This window comes from Erpetoichthys calabaricus, chromosome 13, assembly GCF_900747795.2.
Source record: "Erpetoichthys calabaricus chromosome 13, fErpCal1.3, whole genome shotgun sequence".
In the NCBI taxonomy this organism is placed as follows: Eukaryota; Metazoa; Chordata; class Cladistia; order Polypteriformes; family Polypteridae; genus Erpetoichthys; species Erpetoichthys calabaricus.
The window spans coordinates 83,863,251-83,890,137 of NC_041406.2; the positions used below are offsets into that span (position 1 = coordinate 83,863,251).

General features: G+C 40.6%; 1 protein-coding gene across 2 annotated transcripts in view; it reads left to right on the top strand.

Annotated features, from left to right (window-relative positions):
- slc66a2 (solute carrier family 66 member 2) overlaps window positions 1–22,784 on the top strand; it is a 117,419-nt gene extending 94,635 nt beyond the window's left edge. The window contains exon 6 of one of the 2 annotated variants that reach the window (XM_028817186.2): window positions 21,440–22,784. In XM_028817186.2, coding sequence (XP_028673019.1) covers window positions 21,440–21,647 — 208 coding nt within the window. In that variant the 3' untranslated portion in view covers window positions 21,648–22,784. The remainder of the gene's footprint in view (window positions 1–21,439) is intronic. The other variant, XM_028817187.2, reaches the window with a different exon arrangement.
- The last annotated feature ends 4,103 nt before the right edge of the window (window positions 22,785–26,887 follow it).

Here is a 26,887-nt window from a genome sequence, read left to right on the forward strand (position 1 = left end):
TTCTTAGGAATTTGATTCCTAACTTGTCATAAAAAAAGTTCCTTTAAACCTTATGATCTGATGGGCAAAGAGCAAACACCAGAATCCAATGTGTCTTAAGCGGGTGCAACACATTCTGTTTCTGTGGACCCAAATGTTTCCATCATAGAATATTTATTTTCATTCTTAATATAATATACTGTATGTGTATTGTCAAACATAAATTCAACAAGCTATTCTTGGAATGAAAGGAGAACCTTTATTTCATGCATGTACCCATAACAGTACTACTAAGTTTACAGTTGCTGATTAGCTTCTTAAATTAGCTTACAGTTAATTGCAGATGGATGTGACTAACTTTCATGGAGCTGGCTCATTTTCTTCATTTCATCCATTAATTTACCAAAGGGAGATGACTATGGCAGTCCCTTGTCCTCTTAATCCATAGTATGGACACAAGGCTGTTTTCCCTCAACACCTTTCTCCTCTACCCTAGATGATGGCATCAGTTTCTTTACCTTATGCTGCGACATGCTTTATGCATTCTCTCCTCCTCTTCCTTACAATACATACTGTTTCCATCTTCCATGCATTGCTTTATCTTTCCCCTTCTTCTCTATCAGGGCACCATCTGTAGTTTTTGGGCTGATTTTCTCCATCTTCGTTACGCTTATGCCATTTATTTGTATATATTTTACCAAAGTTTGCTTCCTATCATTGCAAACGGGACTCAAGTCAAAAAAGACTGGCACTGTCCCTTGCCACACAAAATTAACAAAAATACTGTCGTTTCCTTACCTGATGCCATAGGTGAATGGGTGAGCCAGGACCCTACTCGCAGCGCATAGCTGTCAGGTAAATTCAGAAAGTCCCAAACCCACTAGAGAGGGGTATATAGAATCTTTATTAAAAAATATAGATATTTTCCTAAAAAATGCTATGTCACACAATGAAGTTCCAAAGAGCGTAAAAGGTATAAAGGGTTACCAGCAAGGAAATCCAAGGTGAACAAAGTCCCACTACAGAGTCCAAAGAAAGGTCAAAAAACAGATCAGAAGGCTGAACATCCAGAGATCCAATAAATCAAAAACAACAGTAAATACAAGTAAACTCACTGGCTCCCTAGCTCATTCACAGTGAACCCCCAGGGACTGTGGGAGAAACTTCGGATTTATAGGGCAGAGGGCATTTGCTAGCAGTGGCTGACAGGTGGCCCAACCAATGGGGGACCTCCCATAAAACACATGGAACATAACACAGGTAGCCAATATACTACACAGACAAAATATCAACCAAAGTAACATTAGCATAAATAAAAGAATCAAGAATTAACAAAATATGAACCCCGGCGAGTTGGGGGTTGGTGGAATCCCAGCAGAAATATAACGATCCAATTGTAATGCAGGACACATCTGCCTTGAAGACATATTGTTCAATGGAGCAGACAGAAACATTTCAAAATCTAGCTGAGTTCTGGACAGTGGTAAAAGTTCTTTTGATTATTTTATTTGATTTTTGATATACAGTATTAATCCCCAAGGGGCAATCGTCTTTTTGTTTGACCTTTGGGTATCAGAGCTCAGGGTCAGCCATTGTACAGTGCCCCGGCACAATTTTCAAGTTAAAGACTTTGCTGATGAACCCAATGGAGTAGTATCCCTTCTAGCAATAACAGGATTTGAACCTTCAGCCTTCTAGGTACGAGCACAGATCCTTAGCCACAGTTTTGGCCAAATCAAAAGCAAAACCCTAAACGTTAGTTGAAGTTCACAGCCGACTTTTTAACCAGAATGAACAAGAAAAGCAACAGAACACTTAAGGTTCACTGTTGCTGTTGTTGTCCTAATCTTGGATGACATGAGATGTCCAGGGTGACCTGTCCTGATTATTTATACGTGAAAATTATCCCAGAAAATAGAATAAGAATTAAAAGTGAAATAAGATCATATAAATAAACCTTTACATAAAGACTTTGAACCTTGCCCACACTGTTGCTTTGTTCTGTCAGAAAGACAGAGAGATTTGGCCTAAGAGGTGCCAAAGCTCACAAAGACATTCAGTGCTCGGTGGATTCTAAAGCCACAGAAAGGAGTCCTTTTTCCATCTTAACTACTAATTGCACATAATGCTTAATAACAGTAGATTTTCTGAGATGGCTACACATTTGCTTGAATCAATTAATTTGTCATTTTCATCAACACTTTACACAGTAGGGTGCCATAGTTTCAGGTACTTAGTGATTTTAGTTTGCAGCAATCCAGTCACTCTCACCAAGTGTATTCAAAGCCTAACATAATTGCTTTTCTACTGACACAGTTCCTAGGTCATATTTTTGTTCCTTTGAATAGGAAATTTTGAGATTACAATAAAAAATATGTATATAAAGTACACCATCTTTCAATTCTAAGGTTTTATATTTCAGGACATAATAAAAAAAATCATCTGGTCCTTAGCAGGTCATAAAATTAGGTAAATACAACCTCATGATGAACAACACATGACATATTACACTGTGTCATTATTTATTTAACAAAAACTAAGCCATAATGCAGAAGCAGTGTGTGAAAAACTAAGTACACCCTTAATGCTTCCATAGGAATTAAGAGGGTAAGTAGCAGCAAGGTGCTGCTCATCAGATGCACTTGATGAATTGATCATCAGCAAGTGTGAGCACCTCAGCAAAACCAGCAGCAGTTGGTCTAGAGCATTCAGGTGTGAGAAAACACAATGCTAAGGAGGAAAGCCATCAGCAATGATCTCGGAGAAGCAAGTGTTACTGCCTGTCAGCCTGGGAAGGGTTATGAGGCCATTTCCAAACAATTTGAAGTTCATCATTCTGCAGTGAGAAAGTTTTTTCACAAGTGGGAAAATATTCAAGACCGTTGCCAATCTTCCCAGGATTGGATGTCCCAGCAAATTTGAGCTAAGGCCAGAGAAATTGCAAAAAACATAAGAGCTACATCTCAGACTTTACAGGCCTCAGTTAGCATGTTAAAGTTTATGATAGTACAATTAGAAAAAGGCTGAACAAGTATGGCTTGTTTGGTACAATTTTCTTTAAAAAGAATATGGCAGCATGGTTTAGGTTTACAGAGTTGCATCTGAATAAATCACAAGATTTCTGGAGCAATGTCCTTTGGATAGACGACACCAAAGTGGAGATGTCTGGCCATAATGCATAGTGCCATGTTTGCCGAAAACCAAACACACAACATATCAACACAAACACCTCATACCAACTGTCAAGCATGGTGGGTGGAGGGCTGATGATTTGGGCTTGTTTTGCAGTCACAGGACCCGGGCATCTTGCAGTCCTTGAGTCAACCGTGAATATCTATGTATACCAAAGTATTCTAGAGTCAAATGTGAGGCCGTCTGTCCATCTGATAGCTAAAGCCTGGCTGAAATTGTGTCATGTAGCAGGAACATTATCTCAAACACACCAGCAAATCTACAAGGGACGTTCAAAATGTTTGCACACTTTTTTTTTTTAACTCTATAGAGAATTTAAAAAACAAATTGCATCAATTTTCTACATAGTCACCTTCGTTTGCGATGCAATTTTCCCAGGCGTCGTACCAACTTTTTAATGCCCAATTACTACTCCCGACACCACAAAACCCCCAAAGCATCTTCACCGTTTCCAACGAAAAATGTAAAAGTGCGGAAACTTTTTGAACGTCCCTCGTACATGTGAAATACTTTGTGACTTTATGTCTGTGAAAGGTGCTATATAAATAAAGTTTGCTTACTTTGTTAAAATAGTACAGTATTTAAATCTTATTCTAAAGTATATTCCTTTAGTGGTTGTTTTGTTTGACTACCGTGGATAAGTTCTCCCGCAGATAAGTCGGAACTTGATTTTACCGTGTAGTTTCTGTTATTTTATAATGTCGGCCGTATAAATCGAATGCGGAAAACTGACGCTATTGGTCCAAGAGATTACGATATGCTAACGCCCACCTGAGAGAGTAACAAAGGAGCACACTGCCTTGTTTTGTGCCTACGTGACCACACGGTAATACCCAAACTATCCCGAAGCGACGTTTGCACTGTTTTGTGTTTTTTGTATCTCACACCCTCATACACCTTTATCGTAAGAGCATCCCTTATCTACGATGGAGCGTTCGATCAGAAGTAAATATGAAGCTGGTTTTGAATTAAACATCATTGAAGTAATGAAAGACGCTGGTAACTTTGATGTGTCTGAGAAACTGATGCAAGATTGGAGGCTGCAAGAAGATGTAAAAAAAATAAATAAAATTAAGTGTTGCATTTTTGAACGGCTGTATAAGTCGGGGTCTGATTTTATCATCGATTTTACTTATACGTGAGTATATACGGTAAATGAGAATAAAAAGGTAAGAAGTAATATAGAATCCATTTACACAAAAATTACCAGATTGGTAAAAAAATATATATATTTATTGATGAATTCCAGCTTTCTAAACCTTGTCGCCTTCTCTATACTCCCCCTCCCGATCTCTACACCGCTCCATACGTATCTTCCATTGATAGAAACAGTGCTGGAAGTCTTCCTGCTTGAGGCTCTTCAACAGGCTTGCCGTTTCTGTCTCCACATCATCCATTGAAGAAAAATGTGTTCCCTTCAGGTCACTTTTGATTTTTGGGAACAAATAAAAATCACAGGGAGCTAAATCGGGTGAATAGGGAGGATGATCGAGGACAGGAATGTTTTTGTCAGTCAAAAACTGCTTTACGGAAAAAGCAGTATGATCATGTCGAACAATCTGATCCACCATTTTGATGTTTTCATCCGTCCGAGACGAGCGTGGGCGACTTGGGCATTGAACGTCTTCCACATTTTCTTGTCCTTCCTTGAAACGTTTGTACCACTCAAAAACTTGTGCGCGAGACAAACTGTTATCACCGTACACTTTTTATCATTTAATAAGTTTTCTGTGGCCGTTTTGTTCAATTTCGTGAGAAATTTGACGTGGATTCGCTCTTCGATTGTTTTTTTTTTTTTTTGTTTTTTTTCACTTTATGACATTATAATGGCAACTCGTGTTCCATTGTTGTGCAAATACTGACTGGGCAATTCACAGGATATACCTAGCCGGTCGGCGGTTTGAGAGGTCGTGGAGGAAGGGATACAGTTCTATGATTCACGTCTGGCTGACCTCCAGACGGTTTTCCAGGAAAGCCTCAAGCCCAGTCCGGTTATTTTTGTGTCTCACCTCGTATTGCCTTTGCCCATCTTATATTTCTGCTTTTATTTCATTTGTCGTCCAATCCACTCAATCTTCTTCATCTTAGTGTCAGACTGTAGCCTATCCTGGTAGCATCCCACATAAAGCAGGAACCATCCCTGGACAGGGCGATCTTAAGAACAAACCCAGACTCTCCTACACCAAATCAATGTATAGCTGCTAGTTGATCTAACACGTACATTTTGGGGAGCAGAGACCAATAATACTGGAGTTCCTGTGCCGATACAAGGGAGAACAGGCACAACACAGAGAGAGGGCCCAGACTGGGAGGCAACCAGACTAGGCTTTGCGCCATCATTCCACTTTAAAACAGCATTATAAAACCTTTTCTTTTAGCTTGCTGTTTATGCCAAGCCCTGTCTGCTTTTGTTTTACGCTTGTCAGCTACCTGTTTGATTTTTTTTTTTTTTTACTGGCTGTGTGTATTTATTAAGCCGAATATTTTCCCAGGTTTATTGTATCCATTGCTTTATTTCTTCTTTATGTAATCAGTGATTGTTTTGTAGCAGGCTTTGCAACATCATTCACTTTGAAAGGAGCAATAAAGTACACTGAAGGCTGAGCTGTGCTGCTCAAAGGAAAAAAGAATCAAACAATCCCACTCAATCTGAGGTAGCGCATTAAGAACAAGCACTGGAGAATCTACTGTATATTGGACTTTTAACATTTAATGCTTTACTCTTGGTTTTATTTTTGCTAATGAATATTCTAAAATATACATTAAACCAAATAAAAAAAAACAAACAATGGATTTCAAACACTCCCAGTTTCGATATGTATCCATACATTCCAGCTCATTTTAAAAGCCATTGTCTGGTCTTCCTGGGCTGGCTTGTTTGAGCTTATACCTACCAGAGGTTTGCTTTCTCCACTTCCTGGAATGTTGAATATCCTCAGGGGTGAGACCAATCCTTCTCAGTTCTATTCTCATCTTTTCTGCCTGCCTCTTGTCTTCATACTGTGCCTGTCTGTTTCACTACATACGTCTGTTTCTCTGTTTTATAGCCACATAACTTATTATTTCCTCACCAATCCTTTCTCTCAACTCTGCACTTGTCTGCCTTTCCCATACATTGAAAAACATTCTGAGCACTCCCATATGAAGTAACTGACGTTGAATATCTCGTAACAAAAACAACACGTCACGGTCAGGGATCTATTAGATGGTAAGCTGACATGAGGTATTTCATAGTCAAATGTGTTGAATGCAGAAGATAATGAGTAGATGTAAAGACTTGTCGTAATATGTAATATCATCTACTGTTGAATTGTTCTCTGTACTTGTAATACTGTATTTGTATTGCAGTATTATATTGTACCAGTAACGGCGCATTAAATTAAATTAAACTGAAATTTAGTGAATTTCCCCTATCTATCTATCTATCTATCTATCTATCTATCTATCTATCTATCTATCTATCTATCTATCTATCTATCTATCTATCTATCTATTATACTCAAATTAGTATCTATCTATCTATCTATCTATCTATCTATCTATCTATCTATCTATCTATCTATCTATCTATCTATCTATCTATTATACTCAAATTAGTATCTATCTATCTATCTATCTATCTATCTATCTATCTATCTATCTATCTATCTATCTATCTATCTATCTATCTATCTATCTATCTATCTATCTATCTATCTATCTATCTATCTATCTATCTATCTATCTATCTATCTATCTATCTATCTATCTATCCACTTGACTTGAGCATTCCTAGTTTCATCCTCTTGCTCTGTACGTTTAGCACTCGTTTGCTTAAAGGCTGATGCACTTGTTCCTTCCTGAGCAGCTCTTCTTTTCTCCACTCTAGTGCAGGGACGTTCTTAGGCATACACGAACTATGCATGTGAGGGGGGCCCCTGACCCGGCCCCGACTTACTATTTTTTTTTTTTTTTGTTGTCGGTCTGTGGGCCTGGGGCCCCTGTCATGCCCCTGGCACTGCAGCCGTCTGTGCCAGTCCCAGGAAATTCAGTTCAGTGCATCTCAGTCTTATTAACAATGGTAATTTATTATCCAAATTGCAATCTTCACCTAAATCCCTAATAATGTCATGCCGTCATAACTTTGCCAAATGCACTGTAGCAAACGTTAATTTTAGAGATTCGTTTCAGATTCATTCAGAGAGATCCCCATAAAATCATGAAATATCCCTATATTACCGGCCTTTACCAGATCCAGAACAAAATCAATATTTCACCACTCTGCATACACACAAAGCGTACATGTAGGCCTACTGGTCATCTAAGGCCTTTTCCGGATGTTTTATTAGGCTCTGCCCCACCGGCCACCCCCATCCGGGGCCAGCACATCCAGGGCCTGCACAGTTCTGAATCGCATAGGGCCCCCAAACTGTTCAGAATGGCCCTGCCTAGCGGCCCGCTTCATCTCTTCTTCCATCGGCATCTTTTCGCGTTCAAACTGATTAAGTCCGTGTTTGTGTTGCAGTTACTTAATACGTTTTCCTTAATTTTCCACTTAAGCTGGCACTTAAGTCTTCAATCTGCCTCAAGAATGATTTAAGATATGAAGAGTAGGGGAAGTGACAGCGAAGGTGGTAGGGATGAGAATGGCGCCCGTACATGTGCACCGCACGGCCACCCAGCTGGCCACTGCCAAGAGTTGATTCTACAATAAGATAAAATAAAAATAAAAAGAGGAATAACCTTGGAGGTCAATCATCACCCCGAAAGTGGATAGTAGACGTCACGTAGTATTATGTGTACCAAATTTCAGGTCAATAGGCCAAACGGTTTGCGAGCTACAGGTGATTTAAAATCCTGGACAGACAAATGGACAGCCACAGTATAGTATTATAGAAGAAGATTGAGGATTATTTGTGTTCTGTTCTGTGTATTATATTGTATTGACCCCCACTGTACACCCAACAAACCCGGAAAGGGGTCTTTCTTTGAGCTGACATTCCCAAGGTTTCTTCCATTTTTTTTTCCCTACTAGGGTTTTTTTTAGGAGTTTTTCATTGTCTTCTTAGAGAGTCAAGGCTGGGGGGCTTTCAAGAGGCAGGGCCTGTTAAAGCCCATTGTGGCACTTCTTGTGTGATTCTGGGCTATACACAAATAAATTGTATTGTATTGTACTTGAATGATTTTGATAAGGGCTACATTGTAAACAGTTAGGCTTGTGGAGTGTTTATGGTCACAGGTGGACTCCCATCAAGTTCTACACATCCATCCATCCATTTTCCAACCCGCTGAATCCGAACACAGGGTCACGGGGGTCTGCTGGAGCCAATCCCAGCCAGCACAAGGCAGGAACCAATCCCAGGCAGGGTGCCAACCCACCACAAGTTCTACACACATTAAGGATAATGAAAGCAAAGATGATGCGCTTGACCACAATTTGGAATGCCACAGTAAGGGGTCTAAATACTTAGAGTTTTTGATTTTTAATAAATTAGGAAAGCTTTCTGACAGGTGTTCACTTTGCCGTAGTGGGTCATTAAGTGTAAATTGTTGGGCAATAATGGCAAATGTATACACTGCAGGTCAAAAGTTTTAGAACACCTCAATTTTTTTAGTTTTTATGGAAATGCACACAGTTTAATGTCTTCAGATTTCATGAAATCAAGGTATAGAACAAAGAAACAATGGCAAATAAAAACAATAAATCAAGTAATCATTAAGCGTACACAATTTTATTCAAATTTTTGATTCATCAAAGTAGCCTCCTTTTGCTAATATAACAGCCAAAATATGTTAACCCTTTTGATTCAGAATGCCAGTCACTCTGTGCAAGTCACCAACTCTGTCTCCAGCAAAAGAACCCCAGACCATCACAATTCCTCCTCCATGTTTGACAGTTGGTGTTACACACTGAGGAACCATCACCATCACCATCTCAACGGCGTACAAACATGCTGTGTGATAAATCAAAGATTTCAAATTTGGATTCGTCGGTCCAGAAGACTTTCTTCCAGTCTGGAGGAGTCCACAGCCGGTATTTCAAGGCCCTGTTTTGTCGTTTAAGGAATGACTTCCTTATGTCCATTCACCCTGTCAAACCTGCAGCACAAAGTCTCCTCTTCATGGTACAAACTGACACTCTGCATTGTTAAGTTGTGCTTGAAGCTGTTGTGCTGTGAGACCCCTGTGATCACGCAAGCTGGGGGCCCTCAGAAACTTGTCTTCTGATTGACTTGTGACTTTAGGTCTGCCAGATCTCTTCCTATCAGAGTTCTTCCAGTTTCCAGTTGCTTTTGTATTGTGTCAGACACCACTGGACTCACTTTTTGTTGCTGTGTCTCTAAATGAAAGGCCTAACACTGCTAGAGTAATAACGCTCGGCCTCATTTCATTTGTTAATTGCCATTTTCTTGTCATTATCACTGGAATTTACAGCTTTGTAATTTTGTCCAAGTCGTACTTCAGAGGGTGTAGTAACACAGTGTGCTCAAACTCTGCTCTAAGACACACAGAGGGTTTTTAAATAATCAACAGAAGTTGGGACACCCGTGCAAATTGTTTGCTTCAACTTGCAGGGCTTCATTTACTTTAATTGCTGCAGAACATCAGTAGTTGTTCCCTGAAGAAGGTCCATTTGTAATATTCTGAAATTTCCTTTTTTTCTTCAGTTTTTGCTAACCTAATCTTTTAAATTTAAACCTCTGGCAGTTTGACCTTCACAGGGCCCAGAGCCTATTCCAGCAGCACTGGGAGCAAAGCATGTCCCAGTCCCTAAATGAGGAGCCATCCCATTGTGACTTGTATCTTACAGAGGACAATTAGGAAGCACCAATTAACGGAACACATGTCTCTAGGGATGTGGAATATAATACCACAGAGACTGAAGAAAGCTTAGCAAAGACAATGCTCTGAACCTTATATTTTATTTCATTATAATAAATTAGCCAGATATAAAGGGATCTGTGATAGATAGATATAAAGCACCATAATATAAAGATAGATGTAAGGTCAGTGATAGTCGTTAGTCGGTTAGTACTGTCCGTTCATACTTACTTACTTACTTGCTTTATGGATCCCTAGTGGAAATTCACTCGCTCTAGCAGCAACATAAAGATCGTAAATAAAGTTATAATACAAGTCAGTGGAATGCCGGGGTCTTTAAATCAAGGTCATCGAGAGTTATGAAACCGAGGAAGGATTAGTGAAATGAGGACATATAATAACAAGATTGGTGCCTCAGAGTGTGTTGTGCGTTTCATTTTACCAAGCAGTGTCAGAAGAAATAAAGTGCAGTGCAGTGGAGTTGATCCTCTTTAAATAAATAAATAGTTCTCGATAAAAAAAACAAGTGCTCGTGGGAGAAAAGTCAGTTATTAAATTAATAATCCAAAAGGAATGTTAAAATCAATTTTTAAAACGCAGTTGAAATCAGGAGGCTTCTTCTCAGTTCTCTAAGCCTTGGTGCCTTTCTTTTTTTTCCTGCTCACCCATCAGGTCTACGCAGCGGGGCTGAGACACCTGCATACTGGGCCAACCTTCAGATCGGCTTGCATCCCAGCCACCTCAGCTGGTGACCGCTCCATCGTCCCACTACCGTCTCTCACAGGTGTCTGCAGGGTGATCTTCTAAGTCCTTCAGTCACTCTTTCACCCTGGATGCTAAACTGGAGCGACCCTACTCCATGAACATCGTACCCCTCGCTCATGGTGGGGCCAAGCCTCCTGTCCACAGCACCTGCTTGTACTCCCAATTCACACTTGTACGTATGCCCACCAACCCATCTCTCTTGATTTTTAGTGTCTCCCCTCTCTCTCTTTCTCTTTTTCTTCCCCCTTTTGAGTCTCGGTTCCCTTTTCAAATCTTTAATTTATCTACTCAGGCTCCATTTACACTTTTGTGGCTGCAGGGGCTTTGCCTGACATCCCATGGAGTGCCAATGAGGAAACCGGGCAAACTGATCGTGTTTGCATGTTAACGAGCGGTCAGCCAATTTCCCCATTACATTTTTTGAGGGCTACACAGCTTTACAGTGGCGTGCACCTCCACCCACTAGCACGAGCCACACTGTGCACTGCCATGGACCCCATATTCTACCACAACAACAACATTTATTTATATAGCACATTTTCATACACATGATGTAGCTCTAAGTGCTTTACGTGATGAAGAAAGAGAAAAAAGACAAAATAAATATGAATTAAAAATTAAAATAAGGGAACATCAAATAAAAGTAAGGTCCGATGGCCAGGGAGGACAAAAAAAAAACTCCAGACGGCTGGAGAAAAAAACTAAAATCTGCAGGGGTTCTGAGGCCACAAGACCACCCAGCCCCCTCTAGGCATTCTACATAACATCAATGACCTCAATCAATTCTCATGGAAGGACTTGATGATGATGGTCATGTGGACATCTGCCCTTTAATCCATCAATGTAAGGACATCACGGTGCTTTGATCAGATGGTGGGAGCGCAGATCGCCACCAAAGAAAACTGGAAAAAGAACAGAAGAGAGAGTAGGGGTTAGTATGGATTTTGGAGCCACCATGAATAGTAATGATAAATTAATTGAATATACAGAGCATCAGGATTAAATTAAAATGAAGTTATGAGAAAGCCATGTTACAGTAATGGTTTTTAGCTGTTTTTTAAAGTGCTCCACTGTATCAGCCTGGTGAATTCCTATTGGTAAGCTATTCCAAGATTTTAGGTGCATAACAGCAGAAGGCCGCCTCACCACTTCTTTTAAGTTTAGCTCTTGGAATTCTAAGCAGACACTCATTTGAGGATCTAAGGTTACGATTTGGAGTGTAAGACATTCCGAAATATAAGATGGAGTGTGATGATTTAAGGCTTTGTAAACCATCAGCAGTATTTTAAAGTCAGTTCTAAATGACACAGGTAACCAGTGTAGTGACATTAAAACTGGTGTAATGTGTTCGGATTTTCTTTTCCTAGTTAAAATTCTAGCAGCTGCATTCTGCACTCGTTGTAATTGATTGATGTCTTTTTTTGGGTGGTTCTGAGAGAAGTGCGTTACAGTAATCTAGTCGACTGAAAACAAAAGCGTGAACTCATTTCTCAGCATCTTGCAATGTTATAAGAGGTCTAACTTTTGTTATATTTAAGTGAAAAAATGCTGTCCTAGTAATCTGATTAATATGTGATTTAAAATTCAGGTCAGTCAATAGTTACCCCTAAATTCTTTACCTCCGTCTTGACTTTTAATCCTAATGTGTCAAGTTTATTTCTAATAACCTCATTATATCCATTTTTTCCAGTCACTAAAATTTCTGTTTTCTCTTTATTTAGTTTGAGAAAATTACTACTCATCCATTCAGAACACAAGTGAGATATTGTGTCAGTGAATCAAGAGAGTTGGGGTCATCAGGTGCTATTGATAAATACAGTTATGTATGACGAAATGACGAATAATAAAACTAAAACAGCATTAAATAGCCATAACTCTACGGGTACATGCTATACCTGATTAATGTTTTCTCATTTTCTGTTTTCCATAAACAGGTAATGCTTGTTTTTAATCTTAATTTGGTTCCTTCCATGTAGACCAGTTAGGGAGTTCATAGCAGGCGTGTATCTAAATCATTTTTTCAAAACCATCTTTCTAATTAATTTCCAAGACCGTTTTACTACTGAACTCATACAGAGCCAATTATTCTGCTTTCTTCAGTGCAGATGGTTTTCCCAAGGGCATGTGTAGCCATTTCTTTTCTGCTGAAGTGGATGGAGCATCAGATTGAGAAAGCCAGTACTGTTTTTATTTCAAACGGATAAAGTAGCTTCATTTTTCCACATGTTTATTGTTTCACAGATAATATGCTAATAGTTTTGCTGATGAAAGTTTTTTTTAATGACAAAGTAGCATTGCGGTTAGAATGGAGATTAGTAAATATGCAAACGTCAGAGTGTTAGGTGTTGGGTTTAACAAGAAAGCAGATAGAGCTACAATAAAATCCGCAGTTGATAAGGAATACACACTTAATTATGGGGTTTAATAATTTACTGACCTCACTGATTTTATTACCACAAGTACAGCATATCACGATTGATCTATCTAGACTTGGGTTGTCATGGTCTGTGGGGTCAGTATACTTCGTCGCTGTTTATGTGAGCTGTACGCTGTCCTTTTTTTGTGCTAATAGTGGTTTATGTGGTGTGTATGTTGTCTTTCGCTGTGCTTATTGCGTTTTTCTGTACATCCCAAACACATGCATTATATTGGTCACTGTAAATGGTCTCTTTATGCCATGGCATCTAAAATCGCACCTGATGGAGAGACACTTCTCGGATGGACTCTGAACTTCAAGAAACCATCAAGAAAGCAGGTTTAGAAAATAAAAGATGTGAGAGATTTATGCAATTCTCTCTGCATCATGTGATACATTTATTTGTAAATTAATTCTTTCTGTAGAAGTCTATATGTGAAAATCAGAAAATGGCAATAGTTACTTTAATTATCTCCCTTGCATACAGGAACGGCCATGTCCAGCTAATGGATCATCTTCAGCATTAGCTGATTTGTAAATTTGCTAATTGAAAGTTTAAATTTAATTGATATTTAAATTTATTTCTGAGGCCCTTTTAGCTCTGCAAGAGTTGGGATTAAGCCCATTGGGCTGAGACCTTTTCCAGTCAGGCAAAGGAGGCCTGGCCTGGCCAGAGAAGTCTTTTGGAAGCCTGACGTTCGCTTTGTCTTTATGGTCCTCGGTTTTACAACACTTGACAGGAAAGGAAACCAGGGATAGAGGGTCTCCTTTTGAGCTAAGCCATAAACAAAAACACGTCCTCTGCTCGGGAGTTCGTATTGGCTATAGTGAATTGCCATCTTACCGCCATCTTACTTAAACTTCAAAAAGATCAATAGCCAGAAAGCCAGCTGTCTGGTAACCTGAGGATAAGGTCAAGCTAGCATCCTCCGAGAAAGGAGAAGCGTAGAAAATGATTAAAGAAGTAAAGCACAGTGACAGACTCATAAGTGAGAGTGAGCTAGAGTATGAAAACTTATAAATCTGTGCGAGGAGGTCAGGTTTATTCGGTTTTGCACTGTGTTAATAAATTGTGCTGACAGAATGCACAACTGTTTACTGTGTTTTACCGACTCTTTCAGTTGAGTCACTTTAGCTTTGTCATCTCGCTTCTTGTCCTTCTGATCCAGACCTGATTGAAGATTTTGTAAAACAAGACAAGGGAGGGTGAAATATTTTATGGCTGGTTTATTATTGCAGCACAGTGTTTTAGGGACCACCATTGAAATGACATATGGTATTTTACTCCGTGATCACACCTCTGCTCATAAGAACACAGGATATTTCGTGAACAATAGAAGACCATTTAAACATCTAGCCTGTTTGGTTAGCGATAGAAACCTGTCATGAATTCCTCTTACTTTACAACTCAGTAGCTTGTTCCAGATTTCTGTGACATTCTGTGTGTAAAGAAAGGCTTCCTGGATTCAATTTTATCTTGCATTTCCACTTCCCCTTTACCTGAAAGAATTCCTCTCGATCAGTGTTTCTCAACCCATGGGTCGCAGGATGCCCTAGATAGGTCGGTGGCTTACGTTTATAAAGAAAATACATAAATCAGCCATCACTTTAATGTTTTAGGGGGCTGCTGATTGCAGATCTCAGTTGTGCATCCATTCAAAGAGACTTTTGCTCCTGCATACTGAGGAACTGCAAAGACTGACGTTAAGTCCAGTCACGAGCAGACAACCTGTTGTAGCAGTCCAGTGCCGCTAAGATTCACACTGTTGAAGAAATGGTGATTTGTTTATTTTTTTGGTGGAGATTCCAGGGGTGCACCCAGCCTTAGATGGGAAGGATGTCCAGGTTGCGAACACTACCCAGCAAAGACGCCTTATAATTCTTGTCCTGGCTGGGATGCTGGAAGGAAGGATGGACTTGTGAGAGCTGGAAGCCAGGAGCAGTTCATCCCCCAGATTAATAGGTGGTAGTGTTCCTCACAAGTAGTCTCAGTTTGGACACCTGCAGGGCTGCATGGGAATTGAAGTCCAGAAGTACAGCATTATAGAGGTCCTTGGTTGATGGTAGAGGGCACCTGCTGGGGGAGGACATCCCCGGTTTCTGAATGACCCGGAAGTGCTTCCACCAAGCTACGACATTCCACCTGAAGTACTCCTGGGTCCAGTTATGAGCAGGCAACCCGTTGTAGCGGTCCAGTGCTGCTAAGATTCACACCGTCGAAGAGACGGCGATTTATTTGATTTTTTGGTGAAGATTCTAGGAACGCACCCAGCCTTGGCCTGACCCACACCCATTCACAAGCAGAAACACAAAACTAACGAATGAATAAAAAATATATTAAATGAAAACCCAATACAAAATAACAACAGACAAACCTCGCCTTTCCCCTATGGCAATACAATTTTAACATAACAATGAACAACAGCAATAAACACTCACAACAACGTCTTTATCCAGTCCAATACAGCAAAAACAGGTGAAATGGTATGGTTTGATGAGGAAAATCCTGAGGACAGCTTACGTAAAAAATAAGTGAAACAGTCCTACCGGTAGTCCTGAGGGGTGAGGGGTGAGATTTGCTGGAGCGCTCCTTTTGAAGACGCACAACGATAAATCCACCACTACACATGCAACAGGCTGGCACAAGACAGTCCATTCATCTTAATGGGAACCCATCCAGGGCACAATTGACTTTTTAGACAATATGTTGGACAGGATACACAAAAACACTGATCTCCTGTTGTTCCGTCAGGTCCCCCTTTTCAACTTTCCCACTGGCCTCTTTCGTCCCCAGCAGCCCCTATACTTCCGTTCCAGTCATCCTATGTGGGTAATCACCCTTGGGGCTGCTGGGAAATGGAGTTCTTCCCACACACTTCCTTAAGAAAGCCAATGGAGAAATGCCCTGTAGCATCACCTACTCCAGCCCTTCTAGCTCCATATCAACCTCTCAAGATTCTTTCCAAAAAATCTGAACCAAACAGGAATGCTGAAAGAACATACAACAACCCAGATTTTGTGAGATAAAGATTGTGAGTTCCCAGGAAGGTGAATGGGCATGCTGGCCAGGATAAAGGGGAATTTCTTGGCCAGCCAGGAAACCACAATGGACGGAAGGCTAAGTTAATAGGTGGTAGTGTTCCTCACAAGTAGTCTCAGTTTGGACACCTGTAGGGCTGCATGGGAATTGAAGTCCAGAGGCACAGCCCTGTACAACAACAACAACAACATTTATTTCTGTAGCACATTTTCATACAAACAATGTAGCTCAAAGTGCTTTACAGGATGAAGAAAGAGAAAAAGAACAAAATATATGAAAAATAAAATTAGGCAATACTAATTAACTCTTTTAGGGCTAATTTTTTTTTTGTTTCTTTTCTCCCAGGGCTGAATATTTTTCCAAAAACTAACATTTTTTAAAAAAGAACACAAAGCAATTGTTTAACATATCAAATCAACAAAAAATATTTACTTTTGACAAATGTTACTGTCTTGCATGTTGTATGAGCCTGCATACTCTATGATTTCACAAACATATCACATACATTTTACACAGCAAAGTCTGATCTCGCTCAAAGCAGCCAATTTCAGTCATTGCCACATTGCACTCCTTACAATATGTGTTGTTTTGATGCCTACTTTTCAATTGTCTGTTGCTGCATTTTCTAACATATATTGTTAGTGTGTACTGTAGAGAGACAAGTCACCCATTTGCCATCGTGCCATGCCACTGCCACCAAGTTTTCTGCCTGCATGAAAACCGTATTGTCACCTCTTTTCATCTTCTGAAACTTTATGAACTTTATGTATGGCATTATAGCCTGGCTCACCCCATGGGATTTGCTTCTGTTTATTACAGAAGTGAATAAAACTTTGCAGCAGCACGTACCTAAGCCACCAGGGGACAAAACACGTTTGGACCAATGCTCCCTGAAGTTATATCACCAGTTCTGTCCCATCTCTATTTGTAATGCCACAGCGCGCTTCATCTCGTCTTTCGTTGTGGGTTTCCACTTTGAAAAACGAGAATGCGATGCAAACGCAGCCCGTGATTCAAAAAAAATCTCTGCCTACCTGTTTGTCTCGTCTGACAGTAGCTGAAAAGCAGCATCAGGAGAGAGCAGCCTGAAGTACAGCAGCTGGTGATCTGTCGTGTCCAAAAGCAAGCCATGCCGTCTTGTAAACTCCGGTAGCCAGATCGGCTCTCACCGGATCAATGTATGTGTATTTATCCCATGCGAACCTTGCCGTAGATGCATTGGCTGCGCGAAGGCACTCAACTGGCAGCAGATCCGCTGGCGCGGCATCGGCTGGTGTCTGATCAGCTGATGCCTGCTTCTAACTCTCTTGCTCGATCTCCTGATCACTGCCAATAAAGTCCGATTCTGAAAAATCAAGAGTCCGACTCCGCGATAATGCGCAAAACAACGTCTGCCAAGTATTTTCTTTTCTGCACTTGCTTCGCTGCCTTTTCACATGTCGGTGCCATCTTGCCTTTGTTTACATTTCGCAACTCACACACACGCAATGTTTATTTGCCGAGTCAACAAGTCTAGCATTCCTCCAAGCACAGAGGGAATGCCTGTGACGTGACAGTGAGATTTGTCGCCATTAACAGCTGATTGTCGCCCTCTATCCCTGGATGTCGACTTTTGTCGACATTCGCCTTCAACCCCTCCTGTCGACAAAAGTCGACATCCGCCCTAAAAGAGTTAATATAGAATAAAAGTAAGGTCCGATGGCCAGGGAGGACAGAAAAAACAAAAAAAACTCCAGACGTCTGGAGAAAAAAATAAAATCTGCAGGGGTTCCGAGGCTATGAGACCACCCAACCTCCTCTAGGCATTCTACCTAACATCTAATGACCTCGATCAGTCCTCATGGTATTCAGGATTCACATGGAAGAACCTGATGATGATGATGGTCATGTGGACTTCTGGCCTTTAATCCATCAATGTAGGGACATCATGGTGCTTTGATCGCCACCACAGAAAACCGGAAAAAGAAGAGCAGAGAAAGTAGGGCTTAGTACGGATTTCGAGGCCACCATGAATGATAATGATAATTAAATGCATGTACAGAGTATCAGGTTAAACTAAAATGAAGCTATGAGAAAGCCATGTTACAGTAATGTGTTTTTAGCAGTTTTTTAAACTGCTCCACTATATTAGCCTGGCGAACTTCTATCGGTAAACTCGTATTCCAGATTTTAGGTGCCTAACAGCAGAAGGCCACCTCACCACTTCTTTTAAGTTTAGCTCTTGGAATTCTGAGCAGACCCTCATTTGAAGATCTAAGGTTACGATTTGGAGTCTAAGGTGAAAGACATTCTAAAATATAGGATGGAGCGAGATGATTTAAGGCTTTGTAAACCATCAGCAGTATCTGTAGAGATCCTTGGGTGACGGTAGTAGGAGCCTGCTGGGGGAGGACCTCCCCGTTTTCCGTTTGACCAGGAAGTGCTTCCACCAAGCTAAAACATGCCACTGAGAGTACTCCTGGGTCCTGTTTAAAAGGAGCCCACCGCCATACCTCATGGAGTCAAGAGTCGGAGGTGGGGGCAGCAGGCGAAACTCACTTCGAGGACGGAAGGAGGTAAGAGAAAGCATCGGTTTTGGAAATGTCTTTGGCTTGTACTTATTGTATTATTGCAGATGGTTGGATTAAAGATTTGTTTATTGAACCCGGTGTTGTGTTGGGTCTTGTGTGTCTGTGGTTTGGAGGCTCAGTGGCACCCCCTACTGCTCACAATATTTACTTTAACAGGGAAGCAGTGTTGTTATCTGCGGTGTGGTACTACCAAACGAAATCACAAAGCCTCATTTGGAAACAAAACCTGCTCCTTACACAAGAAAATCACTTGACGTTTTTTAAATGAAAACCATGCGGCTTCACAGAAACATTCTAGCGTGTTTGTACAACAAGCCTGTAGGCACTTGGGGCATCATGTCGTTGTACATTGAGTTGCCAAATATAAGAAAGCACACATTAGCTGCCAAGCAGCTCGTCTTGGCTTATGCACCGAAATTCTAGACGAGTCCACCGTCTGCAAACTAAAACGTATTCCGTCTCTGCACTCTCTTCACTTACCCCTGATATCGAGAAACTTGTGAAAATCAGACAAGCTCAGGTTACCCATTAAAACGCCAAATGGACACTAAATTTGATTCAGTATTAAATGCCTGGGTGTCGAGTTATTTTTGGATGAGTACCATGCGTATTTCATACATTACATACCCAGTATTTAAATATTGAACACACATGCCACTCGGGGAAATACTGGGTAGTTTACATTACAGTAACTGCTAATAAGGGGTCATCACTGAACTAAATTGGGTAAAACTGGGCCCTGAGGCCAACAATTATTGAGAACCACTGCTCTAGGTCTCCCACCTTCTCTCTGGAAGAACATTACAGTAACTGCTAATAAGGGGTCATCACTGAACTAAATTGGGTAAAACTGGGCCCTGAGGCCAACAATTATTGAGAACCACTGCTCTAGGTCTCCCACCTTCTCTCTGGAAGAACCTGTTTCTCCTTCTTCCTGGTCACTGGACTACCAGCCATTGATCTTGTTAGATCTTTTGTGTGGTAGCTTGAGGCACAGCTTCTTTCTGTTAAGTTCAGACTTTTGCCACCACTCAGGAGAAGCACCTTTCCTGACCTGGTTATTGAAGAAAGGTTTGACTCTTCTGATTTTCCAGTTCATTTATTTAGTGTTAAGAGTGTGCTGAAATGTCATTTTTGTGACGCACATTACATTTCATTGCTTTAATAGTTTGCTTCTAACAGAAGAACTAATTGGTGTGACTGCTTGAAGAGGTCATATGACCAGCCATGTGCTTCAGAAGAGCTCATCCACCTGAAGCTAAGCCTGTTTGGGCCCGGCCAGTACTTGGGGGAAAAAAACTTGGGTTGCTTCTGGAACAGGTGCTGGTGAGCCCAGAGGGGTTGGGGGCTTACTCTGTGGTCAGAATGTGGAATCTGATACTTCAGTGGCGTGTTGTGAATCTGACACTGTCCTTCAGAGGAGACGTAAAAACCGAGGTCCTGCCTCTCTATGGTCATTAAAGATTTCTGGGCGTCTTTTGAAAAGAGCGGGGTGTATCTCAGTGTCCTGGATAAATTGCCTATCATTGTCCCGTCCATTCTGGGCCCCCTAAATCCTCCCCTGTCTGTAATTGGCTATCTCTCTCACCCCTTCACCTCCTAATGGCTAACTTGTGGTGAGTGTACTGGTGCAGGAATGGCTGCCATCGCATCATCCAGGTAGGTGCTACACATTGGTGGTGGCTAAAGTGGTTCCCCTCTGTCTATGTAAAGCACTATATAAATGTAAAGAATTATTATTATTAATAAAATAATATATAGCATTTTGCTGTTGGTCAATACTAGGCAGGCTTACATAGACTGAATAGTCAGGTAGATTTCTTTTTTCTCATTTATGTTGTTGATGACTATTTTCTTATTTTATAACTTAGGTCATAACACATTATATTAATTTTTATTGCTGAATAGTTCTTGTATTATTGTAAGATTATTACATAACCTGTCTGTGCCACAAGTTTAACATTATTCATTTTATCTTAAACGTAGCACTTTAGAGAAGTTTGCCTTAGACCTGATGTCGAGTCCCATGGGTGGTCTCTTTGGCATTTGTCAGGGTGGGTTTTTTCTCTAGGTTAATTACTTCTTCTATCAAGTTTGGCTAACTGATAGTTCAGCCCTTATCCATGTTTGATCCCTAGTCTTGTGCCCAGATACTTCTGGGATTGGCACGGACTCCTTCCATCCATCCATTTTCCAACCCGCTGAATCTGAACACAGGGTCACGGGGGTCTGCTGGAGCCAATCCCAGCCAACACAGGGCACAAGGCAGGAAACAATCCTGGGCAGGGTGCCAACCCACTGCAGGACACACACAAACACACCCACACACCAAGCACAAACTAGGGCCAATTTAGAATCGCCAATCCACCTGACCTGCATGTCTTTGGACTGTGGGAGGAAACCGGAGCACCCGGAGGAAACCCACGCAGACATGGGGAGAACATGCAAACTCCACGCTGGGAGGACCCGGGAAGCGAACCCAGGTCTCCCAACTGAGAGGCAGCAGCGCTACCCACTGCGCCACGGCACGGACTCCTTGCCACTCTGAATTGGATAAGATTTAGGAAATGAATGGATAAAGATGTGAAACAAAAATGTGACATTGTAGCTAATGAAAACCTTTATTTAGGTTATTTAGTTTAGGATTTTATTAAATGTTTTTCTTTGTTTTGTCAGCATCAAGATGGTGTGCATGTGGACGAGTGGAGACACCTTTAAGACCGGCTACTTCATTGTGAACCAGGCGCCAGTTCAGTTCTGGATCTGCGGCCTCCTTCAGGTCTTTGTGGACTTTGCCATCCTCTTCCAGGTCTATTACTATAGCCGTTACCCACAGAAGCCTGCCTCTCACACTGTGCACGCGGGCAGTGCCAAGGCCCTCTGAACATTGCGACGTGATGCCACTTGGCCTGTGCTCACTCCTGTAGGTCACTTTAGTCTTAAGATAAGCATTTGTTACAAAGAAATCTGTGTGAGAACATTTTTTGAGAAGAACTTTGTTAATGAAGTCTTTTCAGCTGCTTATATTTTTGTATTTTGCTATTTAACTGAAGATTGTTGTACAATATTTTTGCCTTAGAGATAAAAGGGCTGGACAGTTCCAAATGTGCAGGAACTGAAAATGATTACAGGGAGATGGTCTATCGTGGTATTTTGTATCTTTTATTTTTTTAGGGTGGAAATTTTTAGTTTGATGGCATTGTCCTTAAAATACGATCATTGACATTTATTTTCTTTTTTATTCTTGTGTATTTTGTGTTTCACAGCTTCCAATATCTAAAGCAGTTATAAAAAAAAATATCAGTATTTATTCAACCGGGCAAAACAATCCAATGTGAATTTTGAAAGCTCCACAGTCTTTCATTTGCCCTTCTTCCACACATTAACTGAAAAAGCCAAATTAAGGATTTTGATGATTGAGTATTTACCTTTTAGCGCTAATCTGTTTAAACCCCTTATGTATTTTTATGTGCTTTTGGGACTGCATTTTTTCCAAAAAATTAAGCACAGGTATCTTTTTCGCATATGTTCATAAACTACTTGTGAATTAGCTGAGCCGCAAATTACTTGCTTTGACAATTAGTCCAGATGGAAAACTCCAGAAATGCATTTTGGTGGCTGCGTAACACAGATTGGGCAGCAGTTACTCTTTAAAAAAAGTTTGTTTTCTGCTTTATTTATTCATTTATTTTATACTTTGGTTAAAAAAGTAAATAATTGCAAACAAAACGTAATTCATACAAGGTGTTGGTCATTTATACTTTTTACCATGCTTATATTAACGTCACCTGTATGTTGTCTGGTACAAATCTTATAATCGATATTTAACCCACTTCCTATTGTCCAAATGACTTGAAATTTTGCACACTTACTCACTTCCGATAACAATACATGAATCAATAATCAGTTTCACTAATCGATCAATTAATCCATGTTAATTAAGAAATGAAATTTTCATATGAAGAATATTTCAAAATTTCACCAATAGATGGCGCTAGTAACGGATAGAAATATTAAAGGAAGTGTTAAAATATTGCTTACAAAATTATACTAAATCAAACCCAAGACTGAAAAGTGGAAAATAATATATATATAAAAAAGTTCTTTTTAAAACGCACGCTTATATTAAATTAAAAAGTGTACTAAAAAGTGAAAAATAAGTCTCTTATACATCACTCATAAAATAAAAGCATGGGCGCTTTTCATCAATCAACATTCAAAAAGCGCCCACACTTTTATTTTACGAGTGATGTATGAGAGACTTATTTTTCACTTTTTAGTACACTTTTTAACTTAATATAAGCGTGCTTTTTAAAAAGTATTTATTTATATATATATATATATTATTTTACATTTTTCTTTTAGTAGCTGAATGTACAGTAAATATTTCACATTCTTTTAACAGTTGTGAATGGTTGGTCAGAGTTACATAAGAATTGTTTCACATTTTATAAATATACTTTTTTAAAAAATGAGGGAACACAGATGAGGTGCTGGGGTTCGTGGCAGAGCCCTGTTTAATCGTGAATCCACATAGGTGAGAGTAGGATACAAATGAACTGTAATAATGGCTTCCACAGCCAAGGAAGTGCGTCTCCAAGGGGCACAGCTCCATCTTTCTTAGATGCCGGTTGAAGTCTGAACCAACAAACCCCCCCGACTTCTAGCCTGCAACATCTTTAAGTAGCGCTGATAGTGGGAGGGGCGGGGCTTCTGATAGTACACTCCATCGTGGTTCATCACGGTTTTCCTCCTCTGTTCTAAAGGTGGAACAGGAAAGGCTATTAGCACTGGTATTGATCCACTGTCCACCCTTATGACCTCCTTGGTTAGGACCCCCAAGGTGCTTGCCATGCACTCATGCCTGACACTATGCAGATCGGGTATAGGGGTGCCCAACTTCGATCCTGGAGGGCCGCAGTAGTCGCAGGTTTTCCTTCCTGCCACTTTCTTAATCGGTAACCCATTTCTGTCTTCTTAATTGTTTTTTGAAAAGGCTCAGTCCTTTGAATTGCTTCATTTTTCACTTAAATGGCCACCAAACAAAAATGAGATGTGAACTGAGCCAACTGTGGACCAGCTAAATCAGGGCCTCAAACCTCCAACCAGTTTCTCGTTTAATAGCCAGTTCTTGTTAATTAATTCCACGACTTGCTTGGTGCGCTCATTCTGCCACGGCAGACTCTTCCAAAACGGTTAACTTTCTTTTTTTAAGAGCTCCACCAAAATGTTTGGTAGACTCGCACAGATCAACATTACTGAGGCCTTTCACCTTTCTTCGTTTTCAGATATTGTGTGATGGACACAGGTCAGCTGGCCATTTTTTTGGTTAATTTTATATCTCGTTTATATTTGCCTCTGTGAAATGAATAGCCTCGACACACGAAAAAGGTTTGGGGCAGCTAACATATACTTGAACCTGGCTGGAAAAAGGCAGAGTTTAAGCAAAAGTGAATACAGTGTTGAGTCCAAAACAGAACTGATCGATGGAGGGAAGATGCATGACATTGTTAAGGCCCAGGACCAGAAACAATGTCTTTGGCCTCGGGCAGAATTTCCCGTATCTGGTCTGCAGGGATAAAAGAGGGAGGTTTAGTGCACCCCGCCACCCCATGGCCTGGCATGGAATTACCTTCTCCTGGTCCTTTTGGCTGCCTCCCATGCACATGTGTGTGACACCTGCTAATTAAGGAAAAAAGAAACGAAAGGGTCTGAGTCTTAAATAGCAAGTAAATTAAAATAAAGACAAAAGTTAATTAACAGCAAAAACAGGTCACTGATTGAGAAAATGGAACAAAGTTGGACACCTCTGATCTAGTATCTGATCAGAAGAGCAGGGGGACATTGACATCGTCTGTTATTTGGGGCAAATGGTTAAGTGATGTTTTTGATATTGTTTGCTGTTGTCCAGCATTGGCCACCACAGACCCTATTATAACAGTCACAGCGAGCAGCCAGTGCATTTAAAGGCATAAGCAGCCTTGCTCTGTTCCATGGTTTGCAGGAAGCCGTTACTTACTTGCCGTTTGTGTGTCCTGCTGTGTTGAAGAAAGCAGAAGGACTACTTGGTTTCAGGCCAGTCACCCAACTCTTCTCCCCATATTCACCAGCTTACATAATTTATGACTGGATTATTAAGTCATGTAGCTACATATGGCTTTCTAGAAATGGATCCTTTTGCTTGCGCCATACCATCCTGCCATCAGACACCTTTTTCCCCACTCGGTGTTCCTTTTTTTAGTTGGTTACCCAGCCTTCATATTTCAGGTGTCCTGTGTAGCTAGATGCCGGCAAGCAGAATTAGTGGAATCCGTGCAGCAGTCTTTATGTTGAGAAGAAAGTCTTATTTGTGTCATGAACTAGGAGTCCCAAAAGCACACAAGTCCCATGAATACTTGCAGAATTGCTCTCGAAGGGGGGATTACCATCAAAACCCCGACTAGAAACAAAAAGGCCATTGAAGAATTTTTACAAAATAAAAGATTTATTTTTAACAAGAAATGCTCAGTGGTACAATAAGCAGGAAGGAATTGCCTGAGAAAGCAAAGCCATCCCCAGCAAACACGGTCCCAGTCCAGAATCCCAAGGCGAAGTCAAAAACAGCACAGGTTCAAAATGGAAATCACAATAAGCACAAAAGAAACACAAGTAAACACTCCACTCCCTAGTGCATTCAAAATGAACCACCAGGAATTATGGGAGACCCTCTGGATTTATAGGGTGGAGTTGGCAGGTGTCCCTGCCTCTTTGGGACCACCCACAGAACACATGGGATATAACCGAGACATTTTATAGTCACAGACTAAAAACAAAGAATAATGCACATCATAAACAGAAGAAGCATTAACATGAAATGCATGGCACAAAAATGGACAAAACACGACTTTATACGCCAGCCTGGGGAGAAACGCTGCTCTGGAACAGGACAATTTGAGCAGGGTAACTTTAGTTTATGTCCACACTACTATGTTCTTGTTTAAAAATGCCAACGTTAGTCTCCGCTTGTGTCTTTTGTGCATACTGCTTCGGCATTTTTAAACCCAGAAAAATGGAGACTTTTGAAAATGCTCTCCTCTACCGTATAGTTCTAAAAAGGTCGGCTTAGCATTGCAGTGTGGATGGGTAAAAATCTGGAGTTTTGAAAACACTGACTGTAATCACGATATTATTGGTTTATGCTTATTATGTGACCCTTCCCTGATTGGATCCTGCTCATTACAATGCCTTGATCACACTTCATGGATGAAAACTATATTCCGGCATAGCAGAGGAACTTATTTTCAATGGCACTTGTTGTGTTGCTTACCTGTATGCATTTAAGTGACATTAGCATTTGTTTAATTGCTGTATAAATGCACAACAGGCAAATCATTTACTGATCACTACACTTTTGCCATAAATCCCATTGCCAGCAGCGTAACCATCCCTTCAAGGAGGACACTGCCTTTTCCAAATTACGCCGATTCATTCATGTTCAGCATAGGTGCAACTTCCAAGTCACGTACAATGCAATACAATTATTTTCTTTTTTTTGTGTAGTGCAAGCACAGAGCGCTGTTAACAAACTCTCAGGTGAGGTACAAGTATAGATTATACTAATTAATAAGTACAGAATTAGTACTTCTAAGGAGACAGATTTGTTAAAACACACAGAAATGGAAAACAACAATATCTGTCCATTAATTGATGAACATTGGCCAGTAGACCACAGAAGAGTTTAAAATAGTAATTAAGAGAAAGTCCAATACAGCCACCGTCCCGGAGACCTCAGCCAGCTAGCCACCTACACCCACCTGGGCATTCTATAATGGAGTCTGTGCTGGCCATCCAATCTGATGAGAGAAACTTTACATTCGATGATTCCGTTATCTGAGATGACAGGAGAGTAACGTGGCAGTAGAGCATGGCACCAATCACCAGGATAGCAAACAAACAGAATAGAGGAGTGACTGTTATATAGCAAAAATGCAGTATACACAGCCAGTCAGCAGCTCTAGTCAGGGTATGCCAGACTAAAATTGTGAGTCTTGGATTTAAAACTCAAGACTTATATTAGTAGGTGTTTTAACTCAGCTTAGTGCGGCGGAAATACTTTAATAAAAACAATGTGAAACGCTACTGCAG